Source organism: Stylophora pistillata, chromosome 2, assembly GCF_964205215.1.
Source record: "Stylophora pistillata chromosome 2, jaStyPist1.2, whole genome shotgun sequence".
Classification (NCBI taxonomy): Eukaryota; Metazoa; Cnidaria; class Anthozoa; order Scleractinia; family Pocilloporidae; genus Stylophora; species Stylophora pistillata.
The window spans coordinates 39371527-39389673 of NC_142520.1; the positions used below are offsets into that span (position 1 = coordinate 39371527).

Here is an 18147-nt window from a genome sequence, read left to right on the forward strand (position 1 = left end):
TGCACGTGACATAATTAATTCATAACAACCAGAAGCTTTGACGAAAAATGGCTATAATTTAGACGTCTTCATTTAGTTTACCTTCATGGGATAAAAAAGCGTTTTCAACATGAAAGAACGGTTTGTAATTTTAGTCAGCCTTGTATCATTAGTCGTAATTTACGGGACAGAAGCAATACGGGAGAGCCACAATGAAAGCAAAGGTCAGCGACAAGGACCAAATATCGCCGCTGCTTTCTGGAAAAGAAGCTCAGAGCATAAATCGAGACTAAAAAAGCTCAAGGAGGCGACAAATCATAAAATGAACGATAAGGCGCAAAGTAAAAGACAGTTTGTCCCCGGATTACCGTGTCTTGATTGTCCTTTTCCTCATGTTCATAGGATTATTGTTCATCATCACCCAGGTAGGTCAAATGTCTCCGGCTATGAATCAGGAAGGGTTATGGTCGTCCACTAGTAAAATAGGTGATCAATTTTCTCACAGGATTTTTATAAATCTCATGGGTGATTTAATAGTTGACGAACCAAGAAAAGCGAGTAGTTTTTGTTTCGCCAAATAAGTAACGCGCGGTCGCATTTCTAAGCAGCGACAAAACTCTTTTCATAAAGAGAACGACTTTCTTGAGAAAAAGATGTCAAAGTTTATCGATTACATTGTTCTCGTGGTGCTAAAATTGAGAAGTATTCGTTGTTAGAATTGTAGAGAGTTTGCTTGTCTGAGGTCTTGTACATTTTAGATACTGTGACAATTTGATATTGGGATTTTGTTTACAAAACAACAAAGGTGCAGATTGTCATCGCCTTAGCTCATCATGATATCTCGCTTGTGCGATTTGTGATGAAGTCTTCTCCACTATTTACTTAGAGTTTCCCAATAAAATATCACTTACAATTCTTTAAAAGATGGTAAATTTTAAATGATCTCCGTCGCTTTTCTACTGTTTTTTGATTGAAGAACCTGCCTGGCAAATTAAGTTTCACTTGTTAAAATTCCTTTTTTGAGTTTGTGCGGGTGGCCGATGTTTTTTCATAAGTGCACGGTTCGATTTTCAACATTTTGGTGAACAGAACTGAGATCTGCAAAGCCAAAGTTCCAAACCATTCCTTCACGAATTAGGGGTTTACAAGGTTACTGAGTCTCGATTTCAAAATCCCAAAAGTTACATTTAGTATTTGCCGTAAAAACCTTTCTAAAACTAAGTTTGTGCGACGCTGTCCTCAAGACGCAAGGGCAAGATTAAAAATAAATTGTTCAGATAAAATCTACCAATATGTGATTAGAAAACGAGGTTTCCGGTAACTAAGGTCGTAAATGGCAGCATAAAGCAATATTTAAAAAAGAGGATACCCACGAACTAAACCAATAACAGTAAAAATAGATTTTATTTATTTTCATTTCAGCTCATTCCACTTGTGAGCCAACTCCATGTCAAAATGGCGGTACATGTACTGTTGTTGCTCACGGATATGAATGTACTTGTTCACCAGGATTTATGGGAACGCATTGTGAACGTAAGGCTTATCGAAATAACCAATCAGGAGATTCCAATGACCAAGCGCTTTCCTTAAAGTATATTGTTTCAAGTATGCAGGCCAATATATATTCGGGTTTGCTGGTCTATATCTGCGTTGATATTGTGGAAAGTTAAAATCACCTGTTCAGGAAAAATGGGGTCAAGAGATTGTGGTAATCCGATCAGTCTAGCCATTTAATGCAATGCAAAAGGTTTCGAAAGCCTATGATTTTTTATTGAGGTGTCATCGCACCAAGCATCTTTTCAAACACCTTTACATATAAATAGATCGTAGAGCTTCCTGTCAACGAATGTAAACTGATTTTATTTGTCAACTTGTTATTTCCTATGGAGAGGTGCGGAGAGGGAGGGATATCCGGTATCCGGACTATATCTAGGATATTCAGCATATTTTAATGATAATGCAAGGAAGTTATGTGACTGTGCGTAGGTAGTCGTTGCGATCAATAGTGGAAACTGTCTTGTTACACAATATCTCTCATGTTTGTCATCAATACATCTTATCTAAGTCTAACGTTTTGTTTTAGTGCGAAGTCAATGCGAACCCAGTCCCTGTAAGAACGGTGGCACTTGCTATGACGTAGGACAAGGGTACGAATGCACATGTGCCAAAGGATACCGAGGAGAAAACTGCGAAGGTTATACAAAAAAAGTATTCAATTTTTCAATAAAATTATGAACTCAAGATTTTTTCGCAAGTTGATGAGGGCGAGTCCAAATCAGTTATCCTGCCAAATTTGACAAGATATGTTCGCATGTTTATTATATAATTATAAAAATGGGTCACGCTACATTGTATTCACCTTACTCACTAGCTATCAAAGAGTAGGCAACGAGTAGCTCAGCCAATCTGATAACAGCAATTGCGTTAAAACGCATGCGGAGTTGTATTGATGGAAAATTTCATCTTAAGAAAACAGTTGTTTTTAAAGACAATTAGTAGCTTATAAAGAGACAGTGCCGAGTAGGGTCTGAACGACCAGAAGACTTCTGCATCTTTCCACATGCATATTGGATGAATCAATATGATTTCGACCTAAGTGTGTATATTTAACTTCCTACAGTAAATAAAACGGGTGCGCTTTTTGAAGTTTTCTCATTCCAATACTCAAAGAGTCGTCTCGTTTTTATTTTCTCGTACATATTTCTTTCAATGAACAATTCATATTCGAAAGTAACAATTGCTGACAAGTATAACGAGTTTTTCGTGCGATAATTATTTACATTCAATTGATCTTAAACACAGAACTGAACAAATGTCATCCCAATCCGTGCAGAAATGGAGGCACATGCACTGGGATCAATGAAGGAGAAGGATTTGAATGCACGTGTCGAGAGGGTTTCAAGGGAAAGAACTGCGAAGGTATGCCACATGTCATACTAACATACTAGCATGGTAATGGTAATAACGCTATTTAGGATGATACACAGTGAATGGCCGAGACCTTGTTTGTACACCTGAAGAGTCCATCCATTTCACACTGAGACTTGAATTAATTAGCTTCTTAATCACAGCCCTGCGTCTGTCCTGAGTAGTCGGACCAGGGGCCTGGTTCTTGAAGGTTCCGTTAAATTAACGATCCAAAACTTTATTTTAGAATGAGAATTTAAAGAATGGGAAGCGGGTTCTTGTTCCCTGATCATTTTTTTTGTTTGCTTCTTTGCTGAAAGTTTTGATCTGTAAGCTTCAAAACTTTTAAAAACCTCAACTTGAATGAAAACAAAAAAAAAGCTTTATGGGCCCCGTTGAGTTACCGAAACCTTTGAAAACGGCCCTCAGCTCCCAACAGTAGCCTGTTCTGAGACGGCCAGTCAGTAAAAACGAAGCGCGATGGTAACCAGCGCAATGGGAGCACACCCAAACCTCTGCCGTTTTTTAAATCCTCCGCTACTTTTATCGCGCCGTTTGTTAGCTCCTCCGTTTTACTAGGAAAAACGCCTGGAATAGGCTACCAATAGTAATCCAAACTGTCTAGGTATTCATTCATTGGAGTGAACTAGAACGTGAGAAAAATTAAATTTTATTGAACGAATGACTAAAAAAAATATCGAATATGCAGTTCAAATGCTACTTAGACTGACCTAGAAGAAAAAAATGGCCAGAGAGGAAAAAACAATTCATTTGAATTATTTTAAATTTCTTCATATTGTTATGTTTTGGACAAAGTGCAGAGTTTCCTTATGCTATTTTTAATCTTTAATTGTATCAAAATTACGATTTTTAAGAGCAACTTCATATCAATCATCTTTCAGTTTCAAGAGCGATTTTTTGTGTTCTGAAACATATAATAAGCTGTGTGTAAGTTTAAAAGCTGGTCTCGATTCATCAATAAGTGACTTTTTTTCTCTTTTGAAGAAATCAACCTTTGTCTTCCAAATCCTTGCAAAAATGGGGCAACATGCACAGAAAGAACTGGAGGGAGATATGAATGCACTTGTCCTATTGGATACAAAGGCGTCACGTGTGAAGGTACTGATACTGTTAAAGGTATAAACTAGGAAGACATCAAGGCAGTCCCAAGCTCCTACAGAACATTCTCAAATGTTTATCGGACAGATTCTTCAGATCAATTAACATCTTACTGCGTTTAGGATTCATTCCTATTCGCTTATCCTCTGGGTTTCACATGATAGAAAAAGTACTTCAGGAGCAATCATAAAAACTCGCTTGAATTAAACATTCATATAAATGGTCTTTTTCATTACAGAGAGAGAAATGGAGAGAAAAGAAGCAACAAGGAAGGAACTTAATTATTTTGATTGACTTCTTTGAAGTAACAGCCTGTATAATGATGAAGATATATACTTGCATATTCCAATTATATCTTTTTTTCACTTGTCCTGCAGAAAGGAGCATTTGTTATTCAAATCCTTGTATGAATGGAGGGACCTGTCTTGATGAGACATACGGATACAGGTGTAGTTGCAGGATGGGGTACAGTGGTATCAACTGTCAGCGTAAGTGTATCTTCTGAAACGCCATCACGTAAAGCAAACTTTAATGAGTCACTGATTAGACCAGTCATTATTAACCTAAGGTCTGTAAGCGAAAGTTACTGCTCAAGTGTTAGCAGGTTGGTAAGAGCCTAAATTCAAGTGCCAAGGTATTTAACATGAGTGGTCTCAGATTACACATCTTGACGATCCTCATAACAGGTCAGAGATTCACCAAATATATGAATATTTACAATTATTAGAAACTGGATCATTGGATAATGCAATTCAAGACTTTTTATTGGCTTAGCCATTATGGTATATGAGCCAATATACCATAATCTACAAATATGGTAAGCGTACGCATCAGCTAAAAATTAAAAGGGAACTAAAAAATTTAAGACTTGGTAAGATTTGTCTAATATCTTGGGGGCGTTTTTAATAAAACAATTATTCCACTCGCGCTTGTTAGATATGAGATGATTATTGCTAACTCGGCGCTACGCGCCTCGCTGGCAATCTATCATCTCATAAGCAACGCGCGCTCGTGGAATAATTGTTTTATTTAAAACGCTACATTAAATTATTAAATTTTATTAAATTTTTAGCTCCCTTTTAATTTTAAGCTTATGCGTACGCTTGCTATATCGTAGTTTACGGTATATTGGCTCATATACCATAATGGCTAAGCCAATGAAAAGTCTTGAATTACATTATCCAATGATCCAGTTTTTAATAATATAATTTATTCACTGCTTAAGTTGCAGCTATTGCTGTTATTACGCGAAGTGGTCCCATATTTTTTGGTCTCCATTTTCCTTTCTAAAACTTGAAAGAGTTAGCAAATCACTCTGAAAGTTATTAATTTTTCATAAACGGACCAGTCCTATTTATTAGATGGAGCGTAACGTGCCTCAGTATAAACTAAAACAGTGTATTAGCATATACTAAGAGAGTAGATAGTGTTGAAAGCGCACTCTGATTGGCTGCTCAAACTCCGAATATACTTTGCTATTCACTTCTGAGCAACGCGCACTTTGAGGAATCATGTATATGTGCTATAGTGACTCAACATCTTAGTTTATACTTAAAGGAAAATTAACCGCTTCGCGTCTCGGTAAATATCCAACGCCAGCCACCTTTACTTTGGTGAATAGTTGCTGAGTGTCTCAGATACTTAGCGAAGATATTTACATTAGTTATGCCTTTTATCAGATCACGTCTGTAAACCTAATCCATGTCACAATGGCGGTTCTTGTTTGGAAGAGGGAGCCTCTTACCGATGCGTTTGTCAAGTTGGTAACCATGGAGACAGATGCGAATGTAAGTGAATTGAGATGGCCTAAAATAAAAACGATTAGAAAACTCAAAATAAGAGGGGAAGAAAATCAGTGAAAGGTTCCGGAAATTCTGCTTTTTTACAAAAAGATCAACTCTCTTAATTGAAAAGAGCAGAAAAATTAACTTTCTGCATTTATTTTTCATAGAACAACATGCAAAATTGTTACCTTTTTTGTTAATGCTAGTCGATTAGAAGAAAAGTTAAAAAAAGGTACCCTTTTAGAGAAAAAAAGTGCGGGTATTTTAAGCTTTCGAGTGGAAATATTTTAACGTCAATATTGTCCGCTTTTCATCCATTTCTCACTTTATTAAACAAAACTTTAAAGCGCGAAAAAGGTACCTTTTTTTCAATTTGAAGCGATCTCTTCAAAAGCGCGAAAAAGGTACCTTTTCTGCTGTTTAGAAACGTTCCTATCAAAAGAGCAAAAAAGTACCTTTTTTGCGGTTTACAAGCAATCTCATCAAAAGCGCGAAAAAAGTACCTTTTAAAACAACTGACGTTTCAATTAAAAGGTACCTTTTTTGCTCTTTTGATAGGAACGTTTCTAAACCGCAAAAAGGTACCTTTTTCGCGCTTTTGAAGAGATCGCTTCAAATTGAAAAAAAGGTACCTTTTTCGCGCTTTAAAGTTTTGTTTAATAAAGTGAGAAATGGATTAAAAGCGTACAATATTGACGTTAAAATATTTCCACTCGAAAGCTTAAAAAAGGTACCTTTTCTTAACTTTTCACCTAATTGACTAGCATTAACAAAAAAGGTAACAATTTTGCATGTTGTTCTATGAAAAGTAAATGCAGAAAGTTAATTTTTTCTGCTCTTTTCAATTAGGAGAGTTGATCTTTATGTAAAAAAGCAGAATTTCCTGAACCTTTCACTGATTGAAGAAACGAAAAGGATGACAGGGTTATTTTCATGTAGAAAAATATGGAAAGAGAAGAAAGCACGAAACTTGGGTAAGATTTCATTTGACTACTGAAAATTGATCACAGGTCGCAAAAATGCAACTGTTCCTATTGGGCACCAGTTTTTTTTATCTGTTTTAATTCCTTTTTTGTAAGTATTTCCATCACTTTCATTTTGTTTTGCAACAGAAAATAGATGTAACCTATTAATTTATGTCTATGAACGATTTTGATTTCGTTCAGAGTTTATTATCCCTATTATGATTCCTGTCACCTTTCTGTTTAGTGTTGCTACGCAACAATGATTAACGTTTGGCTTTTTTCTACATTTTTAGTAATGAGTGCCTGTTTATCACACCCTTGTCTCCACGGAGGAACATGCGTGGACACTTATTTTCTCCACAACAACGGGGAGTCAAATATGTACGCCGGTCCCTCTTTTGCAGACATTGCACAGAATGGAATGTCATACATTTGCAAGTGTGTTTCTCCTTTCTCTGGGCATAACTGTGAAGGTAGCGAATAAATCATTCCTTCCATAAGAGTTGAATAACTTAGGTCGCTTTAACTTCGGTGGATGTCCTTATCGTAGTCAGCTTTTTATCGCTATGTAATGCGTGCGGGCGGTGTTGTCAGATCAGATCGAGTTTCACCAGGCCTATGTATGAGCCACAGGCCCGTGGCAAGATTTCTGCTCAGTGCCTTACTTCAAAATTCATACAGCTATTGCATAAAGAAAACAATGAAGAAAGCAATAGATTGCCTTCAGGGGTACTTTTTTGTTTTAATGAGACCAGCATAAGGAAATATTCCCAGGACCTCGGCAGCTACGATTGCAGTGGTGCAGAACGGATTAAACAAAGCAGGAATGATTCGTCGATGCTCTTCTTCTAAATATATTCAAAGATCCTCTTATTTTCCAAACAATATCGTCATACTTAGTCTATGCTTAGTCTATTCACGTAGTTCCCGGTGTTGTGGTCTATCTTTGTGTAGTGTCTAGTCTAGGGTGAATTGGGGAGGGAAGGTGAGATCAATACATGGACTGAAGTGGCTGCATAGTGCGCCTGATGAATTCTGACGTCCGATCTCACCTTAACTGATTGTAAAGCGAGACTGATTATCTATAAAGTAGTTTGCGCTATATAAATGTTAAATTGTTGTTGTTGTTATGCTCAAGTTAGCCATCAAGAGGCACTTTGACTTGGGGAAAACTGATTGAAAAAAGAAGTTTTTCCCTTCACTTATTGCATTAAGATTGCACATTTTGAAATGAATTGCCGCGTCAGGAGTAAATTTGTTTTATTGGCAGATGATAGTTGTCGATATTGCAGTCCAAATGCAGAATGCATCTTGGGTCATTGCGTTTGCAGCGAGGGATACCATGGAGACGGAAAAACTTGCAAAAGTAAGTATTACTGCAGGAAACTCGGTTGTTCCTTGAAAGTTGTGATTTCCATGTATGAAAAAAACTAAGGTTGTATTTGGCTGGGATAAGCAACCACATCTTTGTAGTTCAGTTGTTAGATGAAGCGACCGCGAGATTGTGTTGTGTTTTTCTCGAGTCCTCAATGGAGAATACAAATTTTTTCCTCTTTTTCTACCCTACTGACTGAGTTCTCTAAATTATACAAATTAGATCATTTTTATCTTTCCTTCGTACATAGAGTGTGCTGGTAGTTTTGTCTTTCAATTAAAGAATAAAGTGACACCCTGTTGGTTGCAGTATCTATAAAGATCTGTTTAATCCATATATGATTGAACTCTACGCAAAAATTCCAAATGAAGGGAGACTGTGCGTATCCACTCCAAGAAATAAAATGTTTTTTTATTATTTTCCTCAAATCTCTAAATTTCAGTATAAAAATAATGCGTTTTGCTTCTAGAAAATGTTTGCCATCCTAATCCTTGCAAAAATGGTGGAAGCTGTCTTCCAACTGACTCATCCTATGACTGTGAATGTACGCTGGGATGGACTGGACCACACTGCGAAAGTAAGTGGAAGAAGTTGACGCCATACTTTTCCAACGTCGTTTTCTGTAACGAGTCAAACAGGCAAGGTCAATAAAACGAAAAAACTCACCAAACGTTGCGAGCGATCTTGTTGTCACAGTAAGTAAAATCCAAAAACTTCCAAGTTAACAAAACAATACCTCTGCAATAAATTTCATGTTCTTCTTTAAGCAGTAAAATATTAACTATAAAACCCTTTTGAAGTATTTTTTTAATTAATAAAAATAAAACCCTTACCAAAATGTTTTTTTGTAGATTTTAATAACAATAAAGAAGCTTTCCCACGTATTGGCTAAAATCATTTTTACGCTGGTTTTTATTTTAGCTCGACAATACTGTGTTCCAAATCCTTGCAAAAATGGTGGAACATGCATCCCTGAAGAAAATGGCTACAGGTGCAGCTGCCTCAGCAATTTTGAAGGAAATGACTGCGAAAGTATGTGAATTTCATTACACGATTCTTGATTGTCATTCGTGTCCAGTGAAAAGAGACGGTGGATCGCTAGATGTAATTCTTTTGGCATTGAGCTGTCACATTCAACTTAATTTTCCCACAATGGTGCAATTTTGTTCCCTTTAACTGCCATTAAGTCGAGTTCTCATGTTCATTGTTCTCCGCTTGAAATTTCTTTATATTTTTCCGCAGTAAAGTTAAAATCATTTTAAGTTAGCGTCTCATAATGTTATTTACATTATTACTTATGCAACTTTAATCCATGAGTATTGTTTTGGTTTGTTTTATTTTTATACTCACGTCCTTCACAGAGCATTCCAAAGAGATAATGTTCATCCTAAAAAAAGAATCGTTAGTTATGTTATTATTTACATTTTTTGCACTAAAAAAGGGAGGTCAGAGAAAATTCAAATTCAAGCAGTCTGCACATTGTTCATAATTCATTATCATAATATTTACAGAGGCAAATCCCTGCTCACCGAATCCATGCCAAAACTCTGGTACATGCAAAGAAATGAATGGAGTGGCAACGTGTGAATGCACTCCACAGTTTGAGGGAAATTTCTGCAATAGTAAGTGCGTATACAAGCTCAAAATTAACACAAACGCGTCATTGCTTTTGTAATATTTCTTATCCACATAATTTTAACTTGGTGACTATATGGTCAGCTTATTGGGATGAAACAACATTTTGTTGTTACTCGTGAAAACTGCACATACGCACACAGATAAAATTTCACTCATCTGGCCATTAAAAGTTTCATTCTTGAACGAGTATGTACGAAATAACTGCCCCTCGTTATGAATTACAGGAAACCTTAAACACTATAGATTGGATCCAACAGGTAAACTGTGTACGTACTGACAATAACACTAAAGTAAAAAGCAAAGATACAAACAAGTTACCATTGCTTCTGGCGGTTTATTTTTCTAGCACTTGTTTAGCTTTTTTCGTGAAACCTACCCACAAAAAAACTACATAAACAGGCATTTCTGCCAGTTATTATGTTTTGCGTTTCAAAGGCAACCTATCACTGTTTTATAATTGTTATTTTTATTGTAGTTGACAAATGTGCCAAGTGCGACTCGCATGCTCGCTGTGATAATGGGAATTGTGTTTGCATGGAGGGATGGGTTGGTGATGGACAGACATGCACACCCAAAGGAGGCCGTAAGTAATACCAACTTTGATTTAAACGATTTTTATTGAATTGTATGTGACTCTCCCCCGTTTTGCCAGGGCGTACCTTGCAGTCAAGCTTTGAATGCAAAGAACATGGAAAGTCTTGGGAAATCAGCCTAGAAACACTCACTATTCCGAAAGATCTTACATCAAATCCTCTAAAAAGTGCCTAAAGCCCCCTCCCCAGTTCACGGTCAATACAAAATCATAATCAGAGGCACAAGAAGTGTTATTTTTTTATGCATGGGCTTTTTTTGTTAATCTGTTTTGTTCTGCTTATTTCTTTTTTTTTTTTTTTTTTTTTTTTTAAGTAAAAGTCATGCTGAACCTTTCATTAGATCATGTTGCAAGCTTACAATTCAAAAATAAAACAGTTTTACTAATCAAGTGCAGTGAACAACCATTAAAAAGTGTTTTATTTCCAAAATAGCACCAGGAAGTGGAAGCTTATCAGGAATTAGCCCTCCTGGTGCTCCTCCATCTAGCCCGATACCAAATAGCCCTTCAAGTAGCCAAGGTGGCTACGGCCCTCCCGGTTCATATGGTCCTCCGGGTAGTTAGAGATGATCTACATCTTATGTCCTTCAAACGACTAGCCATGGGAGTTTGTGAAGGGAAATGTCTTGTTCTGTCACTTTCCATGGCCTTTGCGACCTAATAAACTGGATGACGACAACAACAACTGTACGGTCAACTGACCACGACTTGTTAACAAGGAAAAGACAGGACAGTACTGCACGGACAACAAGATACAAATGCTCATATTTATCACCGAGCGAAAAACTGACGGACGCTTGTTTTGGGATGCAAAAGGAGATAGAACACGTTTCCGAAACTAGATACTACGAAACAGTCTAAAAAAAAAAGCATAGCTTGTATCTGTTTAGTCACTGTAGTTGCTAATCTTTGTAGTAGTATGAAAGTAATAAATTAGCCAATGGAAAGTTGCGCGCAAGATATATTCAGTGGTTTCGCAACACTTTCTTTGAAAGCCCTTCTTGCTTTTCAATTGCAACTGCGCTGTATTGCTCAAAGAAGGAAAGAGTATCCTTAACGCCAGTAAAATCAAATGACGTTATCGTGGTAAGAATGTTATTTTATTATTTTTTTTGCTTCACTCTCCTATTTCTTAGTTTTCAAGGCAATAGCTTCGACCTGTATCGGAAAGAAGCCTCTTTGTCAAAATGGCAGTCTGAAATAAAATACGAAATTATCTAGCCCTCATTCTTGACGTCAATATTGGCACTGTAAGTACCTTCCGTTGGCCCATACAAAGCCTTAGAAAAGTTTTCCAAGGCTTTTTATGGGACAACGAGAGGTACTTACAGTGCACGCATTTTCCGTCCTGTCATGATTGCTTGCTCGGCATAAGGGACTGAGCTGTCTTAAGTAATTTCCGCTCATCTCCGGTATTTGAGCTTGTATCATGTGCATACGCATTCTATACTGCTTGGTACACTTAACCAAAGAAACAATTTTTTTTTTCAGCCGCATAAATGGGATTTAAACCGCTGATAGGGCTTCCGATATTTTCAAACACTTGAAGAATACTACATAATCCGCTAGCGCGCCAAGCATCTCATGACGAAACCCCGCGCGCACTCTTCGGCGAAAAGAGAAATATTGCTAAGAATCTGGATAAAGAAAGGCCGAAAGTCTTATAATTACAAAAAATAGCTACCTTTAAATAGAAAATCTATGAAAATTTTTTCTACATTTTCAGGGTGTATAATTCTGAGAACTGTCGTTGACTTATTCCTAACCGCCTCCCGGTTAGCTCAATTGGTTGAGCGCCGGACTGTTGTGCGGGAGGTCGAGGGTTCAAGCCCCGGCCGGACCAACACTCAAGGTCTTAAAATAACTGAGGAGAATGTGCTACCTTTCTATAACATCAAGAAATGGATAGACATTCTAGTCTTCTCGGATAAGGACGAATAAACCGTAGGTCCCGTATCCTGCATCTATTAATTAGTTAATTTGGTTAGGCAGGGGACGTTAAAGAATCCACTCATGAGATTACTGTAATGTGGTCTGGCCTGTTTACTCGAAATTGGGGGGAGGGGGCATGTTAGATTTACCTTTAATCGATTGTAAACTGCTTAGCAGTCTGGTAAAGTACCCCGCACAGTGTTGTAAAGCACCATGAGCTCAGGATATGAGCGCTATATAAATAGAAATTATTATTATTATTACTATTATTATTATTATTATTATTATTATTATTATCCTGTTTATTCAACTAAAGGTACCTTTGAACTTGCTAGTATTATGCTTTTGTCTCAACCTTTTGCTTGACGAGTTTCTGTTTTATTGCATGTTAATTTTTTTTCTTTCAGCACCCGGTTCACGTGCCAATCCATGCGATCCAAATCCTTGTCAAAATGGCGGGGAGTGTGTTGGTCAAGATAATTCTTATCAGTGTTTGTGTAAAGAGGGCTTCTCAGGCACAAACTGTGAGTTAGGATTGAAGAATAACCCGTGTGACGTTAATCCGTGCCAAAATGGAGGCCAATGCACGGCTGTAGACGGGAAACCTGTGTGTACCTGTCCTGAGGAGTATGAAGGAGAATATTGCGAAAAGCCTAAAGGTAAATTTTCATTTGACGAAGATGTGATCGGAAGCACTACTACAAGGCAACATATTTTTCTATCAACAGTAACTCTTTTTAAGAATGAAAATGATTAACACTTAAACATGACTATTTAACGATGACATGTCACCATCGATGATCAGTCTCCAAAATTTTTTTTGACTTAAAATTTTTTTCATTCTTTTAATTTTACATTTAATTTTTATATATATCGTTGCCTAGCTTGTAGAGCAGGCGTAATTTGGGAGAACGAGTGCTCAGTGTTTTCCTAGCGAAAAATTATCGTCATCTTTGATATTAATGGCAGCGGAAGGGTGGGTAGAAAGTAATTTGTACCGAGAGGGTGACTGACTGTAAAAAGTAAGGAGAGGGGGTGGGGTGAGAGATGTGAAAATTACGCGTATTCTTTCTCTTCCCCCGCCCCCTAACCCCACCGTCCACTGTGACTCCAAATCAAATATGGCGTTCGGATAAGCGATCACGAGCTTATAATGTTTACTCGCCCAAATGAGACACCTACACTGCAAGCTAATCGTTACCAAATGTCTATCATTTGCTTGAGCACCGCCGACTCCATTATTTAAGGCTTCACAAAATGTTCTGTTCTCGGCATCATTTCAGCAGTCGAATTAAGCATATGACGAACACCAGCGGGCTTGTTCGATCTAAGTCTGTAGTGGTAAGACGTTAAACAAAGAGCTAATGAAAAATTCACATAGGTGGTGGTCCTGGGACGCCAGGCGGCATTAAGTCTCCGTGTCACCCAAATCCTTGCATGAATGGAGGAACGTGTACGGAGAATGGAGGTGGCTATGACTGTTCCTGCGTGACTCAGTACAGCGGACCTAACTGTGAAAGTAAGAGTTATGAATTGTTTGTTTTTTCTTTTTTTAAAGCTTTAGACCTTTTTAAGGCTTTCTGTTGTAAAACCGAAAGGTTTAAGGCTAAAAATGATCAAAAGATTTTTTAAAATACCTCTAACCTCCGTAAACTAAAAGTTGGAGAAATGCATATTCAGTAGCCGACTTAAAAAGAAATTATGACCACAGGTCTCGCCACAAACCTCTCTAAAACAGGTCTCGCACTATTTGCAGAAGAAAGTGATACGTCCCGGCTGACCCATATTATCGCGAGAGTGGCGAATTTAAAATTTTTTGGAATTTTCCTAGTCTTGCCAAGGAGGGAAAGGGCTTTTTAAATCATTATCGCTTTTTTTTTCTTTCATCGTTGATTTCCAGTTGACGAGTGCGAGAAGTGTGACGTGGACGCCATCTGTGTAAATGGCCATTGTAAATGTAAACATGGATATTATGGAAACGGTTATCAATGCGAAAAAGGTAAGAAGTGTACATAATAAATGCTATGTCTGTTTGGTCATCATTACATTTTCTTGCGATACGCTGTCGTTTCGTTAATCCAGTAAAAATGGGAAACAACCTTTGTTCTATAATGACGAACGCGACATTTCTGCCCCACTGAACCCAATGACACAGGTACAAAAAGAGAGGTAAATTTTTAAACCAGAAATAAGTTCAGTCATATTAAAGAAAATAGTCTCGTTCGACTTCACGACGGGAAAACGAAGTCGAGGCTTGTTATACTTCCGTGTGTCAGCCTAAATCTCAGGCCCAGACCCTCGATGAATTGATGCTGTAACATTTTTCTCACCACCGAAAAGAAACTTGATGTCATGTTTTGGCTAGTTCATTCACTGTTTCTAGACCTGCGGAAAGGACTCGTAATAGTGCAAATTCCTAGGTTTTACGACATTTGGAAGCTTCCAGACATATCGCTGGTGGTTTGTTACTGAGATATTTCATCACCGTTTATTGATTCTTTCGCTGTAATAGAACACGATACTCAGTGTCAGGGCTGCAGTCCATTTGCTCAATGCCAGAATGGAATTTGCGTCTGCATTGAACCTTACCATGGGAATGGATATAACTGCAGAGGTGAGAAGCTCAAATGATTCTACCCAGAGGAGAAGTGGGCATCATTCATGACGCTCGCCCCTCAGTAATATGATTTTAAAGAAACTAGGTCTGGTGACAGGCTGTGCCAATAACAAAATAAAGGGTGCTTACTGTAGCACATAATCATTATTAAATAAATAAGCAGTCTTAAGCGAACTATGAATAGATATCTTCAACACTAGAGGATAAATTCGTTTCTACATACGAAAATGTTATTTTCTGTTTATAGAAATTTAAAAGCAATTTTTAACCTTAACCAACTTAAGTGTACCAACTTAGAGAAGTAAAACGCAGTTGGTTTGGGAGTCTGGAGCGATGACCACCATGTGATGTACTTTGCCTTATATACGTATCCAAGTAATACTACCCTTGTGCTCCTCGCCTGGTCCTCAGAATATGTTGAATTGGTATCTTACGCCTGCAGATAATTTACTTCGGCCTCCTTAACAAGCTCATTGCTCAGAAATAAATTTGATCTTCATTCAAATGTCTAACTTTACTTATATTTGTTATCATTCTTTAATCGTGATTTAGCTGTCGATCATTGCAACAACTGCCCTCTCCCAAACACGTGTGTTCAAGGAACGTGTGTGCCACCTTCAGGTGCTAAAAAGTAAGTCCACACTTGGGATCAATGATGTCATTACGTGTCTTCTTTATATTTACATACAAATAAGAAACGTTGGAATTATTAAAAAAGGGTAGATGAAGTTGATTTGTCATGGGTTCAATATTGGTGGACAGAGAGAGCAAAGCCACTTCGAAAAAGCGGACAACATCAGAGCACGAATCAATAGTTGGAAATTAAAACTCTACCACAAGGTGACTGTTAAAACAAGGCAGACTTTCACACTGAAGATCTCTTTCTGGATTTAAGACCTTAGCAATTTTTCATCGTTCAGTTGGAGCAATTGCATACATTCCCTTTTAAATTTGTATGGTCTGCGTTGGAGTTTGGATTTGGGAAAAAAAGAACCGTTGGAACAAAGACAACGTCAGTACTGAGTCCTATCCTGTTTTGTCTTTACAGATCACTGGTTAAGAACAGAGAGAGAAACACGCTTTAACATGAGAGTCTATTACACTGAGAGATGATGACCTCCCCCCCCCCCCCTCCCTCCTCCTTCCTGCCTTAAGGTGCATCTGTCTATCAAGACTATGGGTTCTGGTCTATTAAAAACGTTTAAACCTGATGAAAGTAGTCACAAATATAGTGATGTGAGGAAATTCAATGTAATGTGATGTTGACGACGGTATATCTGTAGCATCACTAATAATAAGAGAACCATGTTTTACGAGACAATGCTTTCCAGTTACTAAACCTTTGAAAATTAGTTTTGCTCAATTATTCATTAAATTTTTGAGATCAATATCGTTTACAAATTCGTATGACCCCTTTGTTTATCGTGCGATAAAAGTATTTTGTATATGTAACAAGTAAAGTGAGTTGTTGGCATTTGCAAGGTAGCGATCCTGTTGTTCTATTTGATGCCATCGGCCAGTAACTAATTGACTAATTCATGAGCGTTAAAAAGCAATTTCTGCGACATTACTATCAATAATAGTCTCTATAAAGACGAAAAAAGTGAATAAAAATAGAAAAATAAGACAAATGATGACACCCTATCAAGATCAAGTCTGGAGACATTTACCCAAGGCAATTTAAAAGCCTAGAAACAAGTTTCCAACATTGAGGTCTCAAAATACCCTCGTTAAAATGTTTAAATGAAACAATAAACAGTGCGATTTAAAATGTGTTTTCCTTTATATGTCGATTCAAAACCACATCTGAATAAACTGTCTTCAGTATTTTTTTCAATATTTAACCCCTTTATAATCGCTATTAACTAAAAGCCATGCCTTTCTCTTGGCTGTATCTAAAGTATGCTTTGTCGAGCAAAATACACGCAGCCATCTTGCGGTTTGAAAGACTTGATACTCGACACGGTTCCATTGAGAGCATGAATAGCAATGTTCGTGAGCCGAATTCTGTTTTCAAGCGCTATTCAGTAGATAAAAAATGTAAAAGCGAGTTCAGTTAAGTTTTACAGGCAGATAGCAAAATGTTAAGCCCAAACATTCCTCCCTCACATTAACTCCCGTTTACGAGTTTGTTTTTTGTCGTGTTAGACAAACGAAGAAGAAAAAAGAAAGGCACCTGAACAACGTATATATACGCGCAATGGTTTTGACATTTGTCACGTTCTGGATGGTATCCAGCCAGAAGTGTGCTTTTCGAAAAGATCTTCAGGATGTTAAGGTAGACTGAAATAATATGAGAGGGAAAGGGAATTCGGCTAGTTTTGGGAAGAATTTGAATTGAAAACTTGCTTTAATTTTATTAAACATTTCAAAGACATAACACAATCATAATGAGGTCATAGTCGATGGAGTTTGCCACATATTGTTATCTGTGATCGTAAATGGTAACATAGTTTGAAATAATGGCTGGTAAGTGATCACTATCTTCACGCTCGATTGCCATAGCAGGTGGCTCTTACCAGCACCCTAAATTAAGTCTTCTGAGGATGTTTTCTGGGTATAACACGCGATACAACTCATTAAAAGCTTCATAAGTCACTGTGATAGAGTCAGCCACAGAATAGGCTGGAAGTTCCTTGTATTTATTCACTAATGACAAATTTCCCTCTCAAAAGCTATCTCACTTATCCAAAACATCAAAATCGACTTACCCTGGGTATATCGAAGGGAACAAAAATAACGGGGTGAATTATAAGACCTCACCTTTTGTAATATTCGACTCTTATGTCAGTAAGTGCATTCAGGTACAACGGCCTTTGATAGTGCTAAACTACAAAATCAAATCAGAAACCCAAGCATGGGCGTTTAATGTTTTAATTTGTAAGTTTATTCCTCGGCAACATACCCTTTTAAATCTAATATTTTTCAGTAGAGTGAAAATAACGGCTGTAAGAGTTAGCCTTGTTTCCGTCCACCCGACCACTACTGTAGATGACAGGAGGTTTTCAATTTAATCTAACGAGAAATTGTTACTTTGCAAGAGTCTCTGGACGAAAGTTATACATCAAATCACAGAAAACGCTTTTTTAGTCAATTACCAACCTAGATGTTAAACTAGAATTTATATTCTCAGAGACACGAATAACTGAAGGCAGAAATATCTTATCGTCTTAACGTCTGGTGATGGTCGCAGCACCAGTGAGCTTAATCTAGTAATTGAAGAATCATAAAAACAGGTT

The 18147-nt window shown here is 37.4% G+C and overlaps 1 protein-coding gene across 1 annotated transcript; it reads left to right on the plus strand.

Annotated features, from left to right (window-relative positions):
* The first annotated feature begins 5 nt into the window (after positions 1 to 5).
* Positions 6 to 16679, plus strand: LOC111342545 (uncharacterized). The gene is made up of 19 exons (XM_088751144.1): positions 6 to 404; positions 1402 to 1512; positions 2063 to 2173; positions 2782 to 2898; positions 3892 to 4005; positions 4383 to 4493; positions 5685 to 5792; positions 7048 to 7227; positions 8025 to 8120; positions 8599 to 8706; positions 9051 to 9161; positions 9641 to 9751; positions 10243 to 10350; positions 12699 to 12950; positions 13673 to 13810; positions 14192 to 14290; positions 14804 to 14905; positions 15461 to 15539; positions 15957 to 16679. Exons 1-19 carry the CDS (start codon positions 110 to 112, stop codon positions 15991 to 15993), a joined length of 2388 nt encoding a protein of 795 aa, XP_088607270.1. The 5' UTR covers positions 6 to 109; the 3' UTR covers positions 15994 to 16679.
* Positions 16680 to 18147: the final 1468 nt, after the last annotated feature.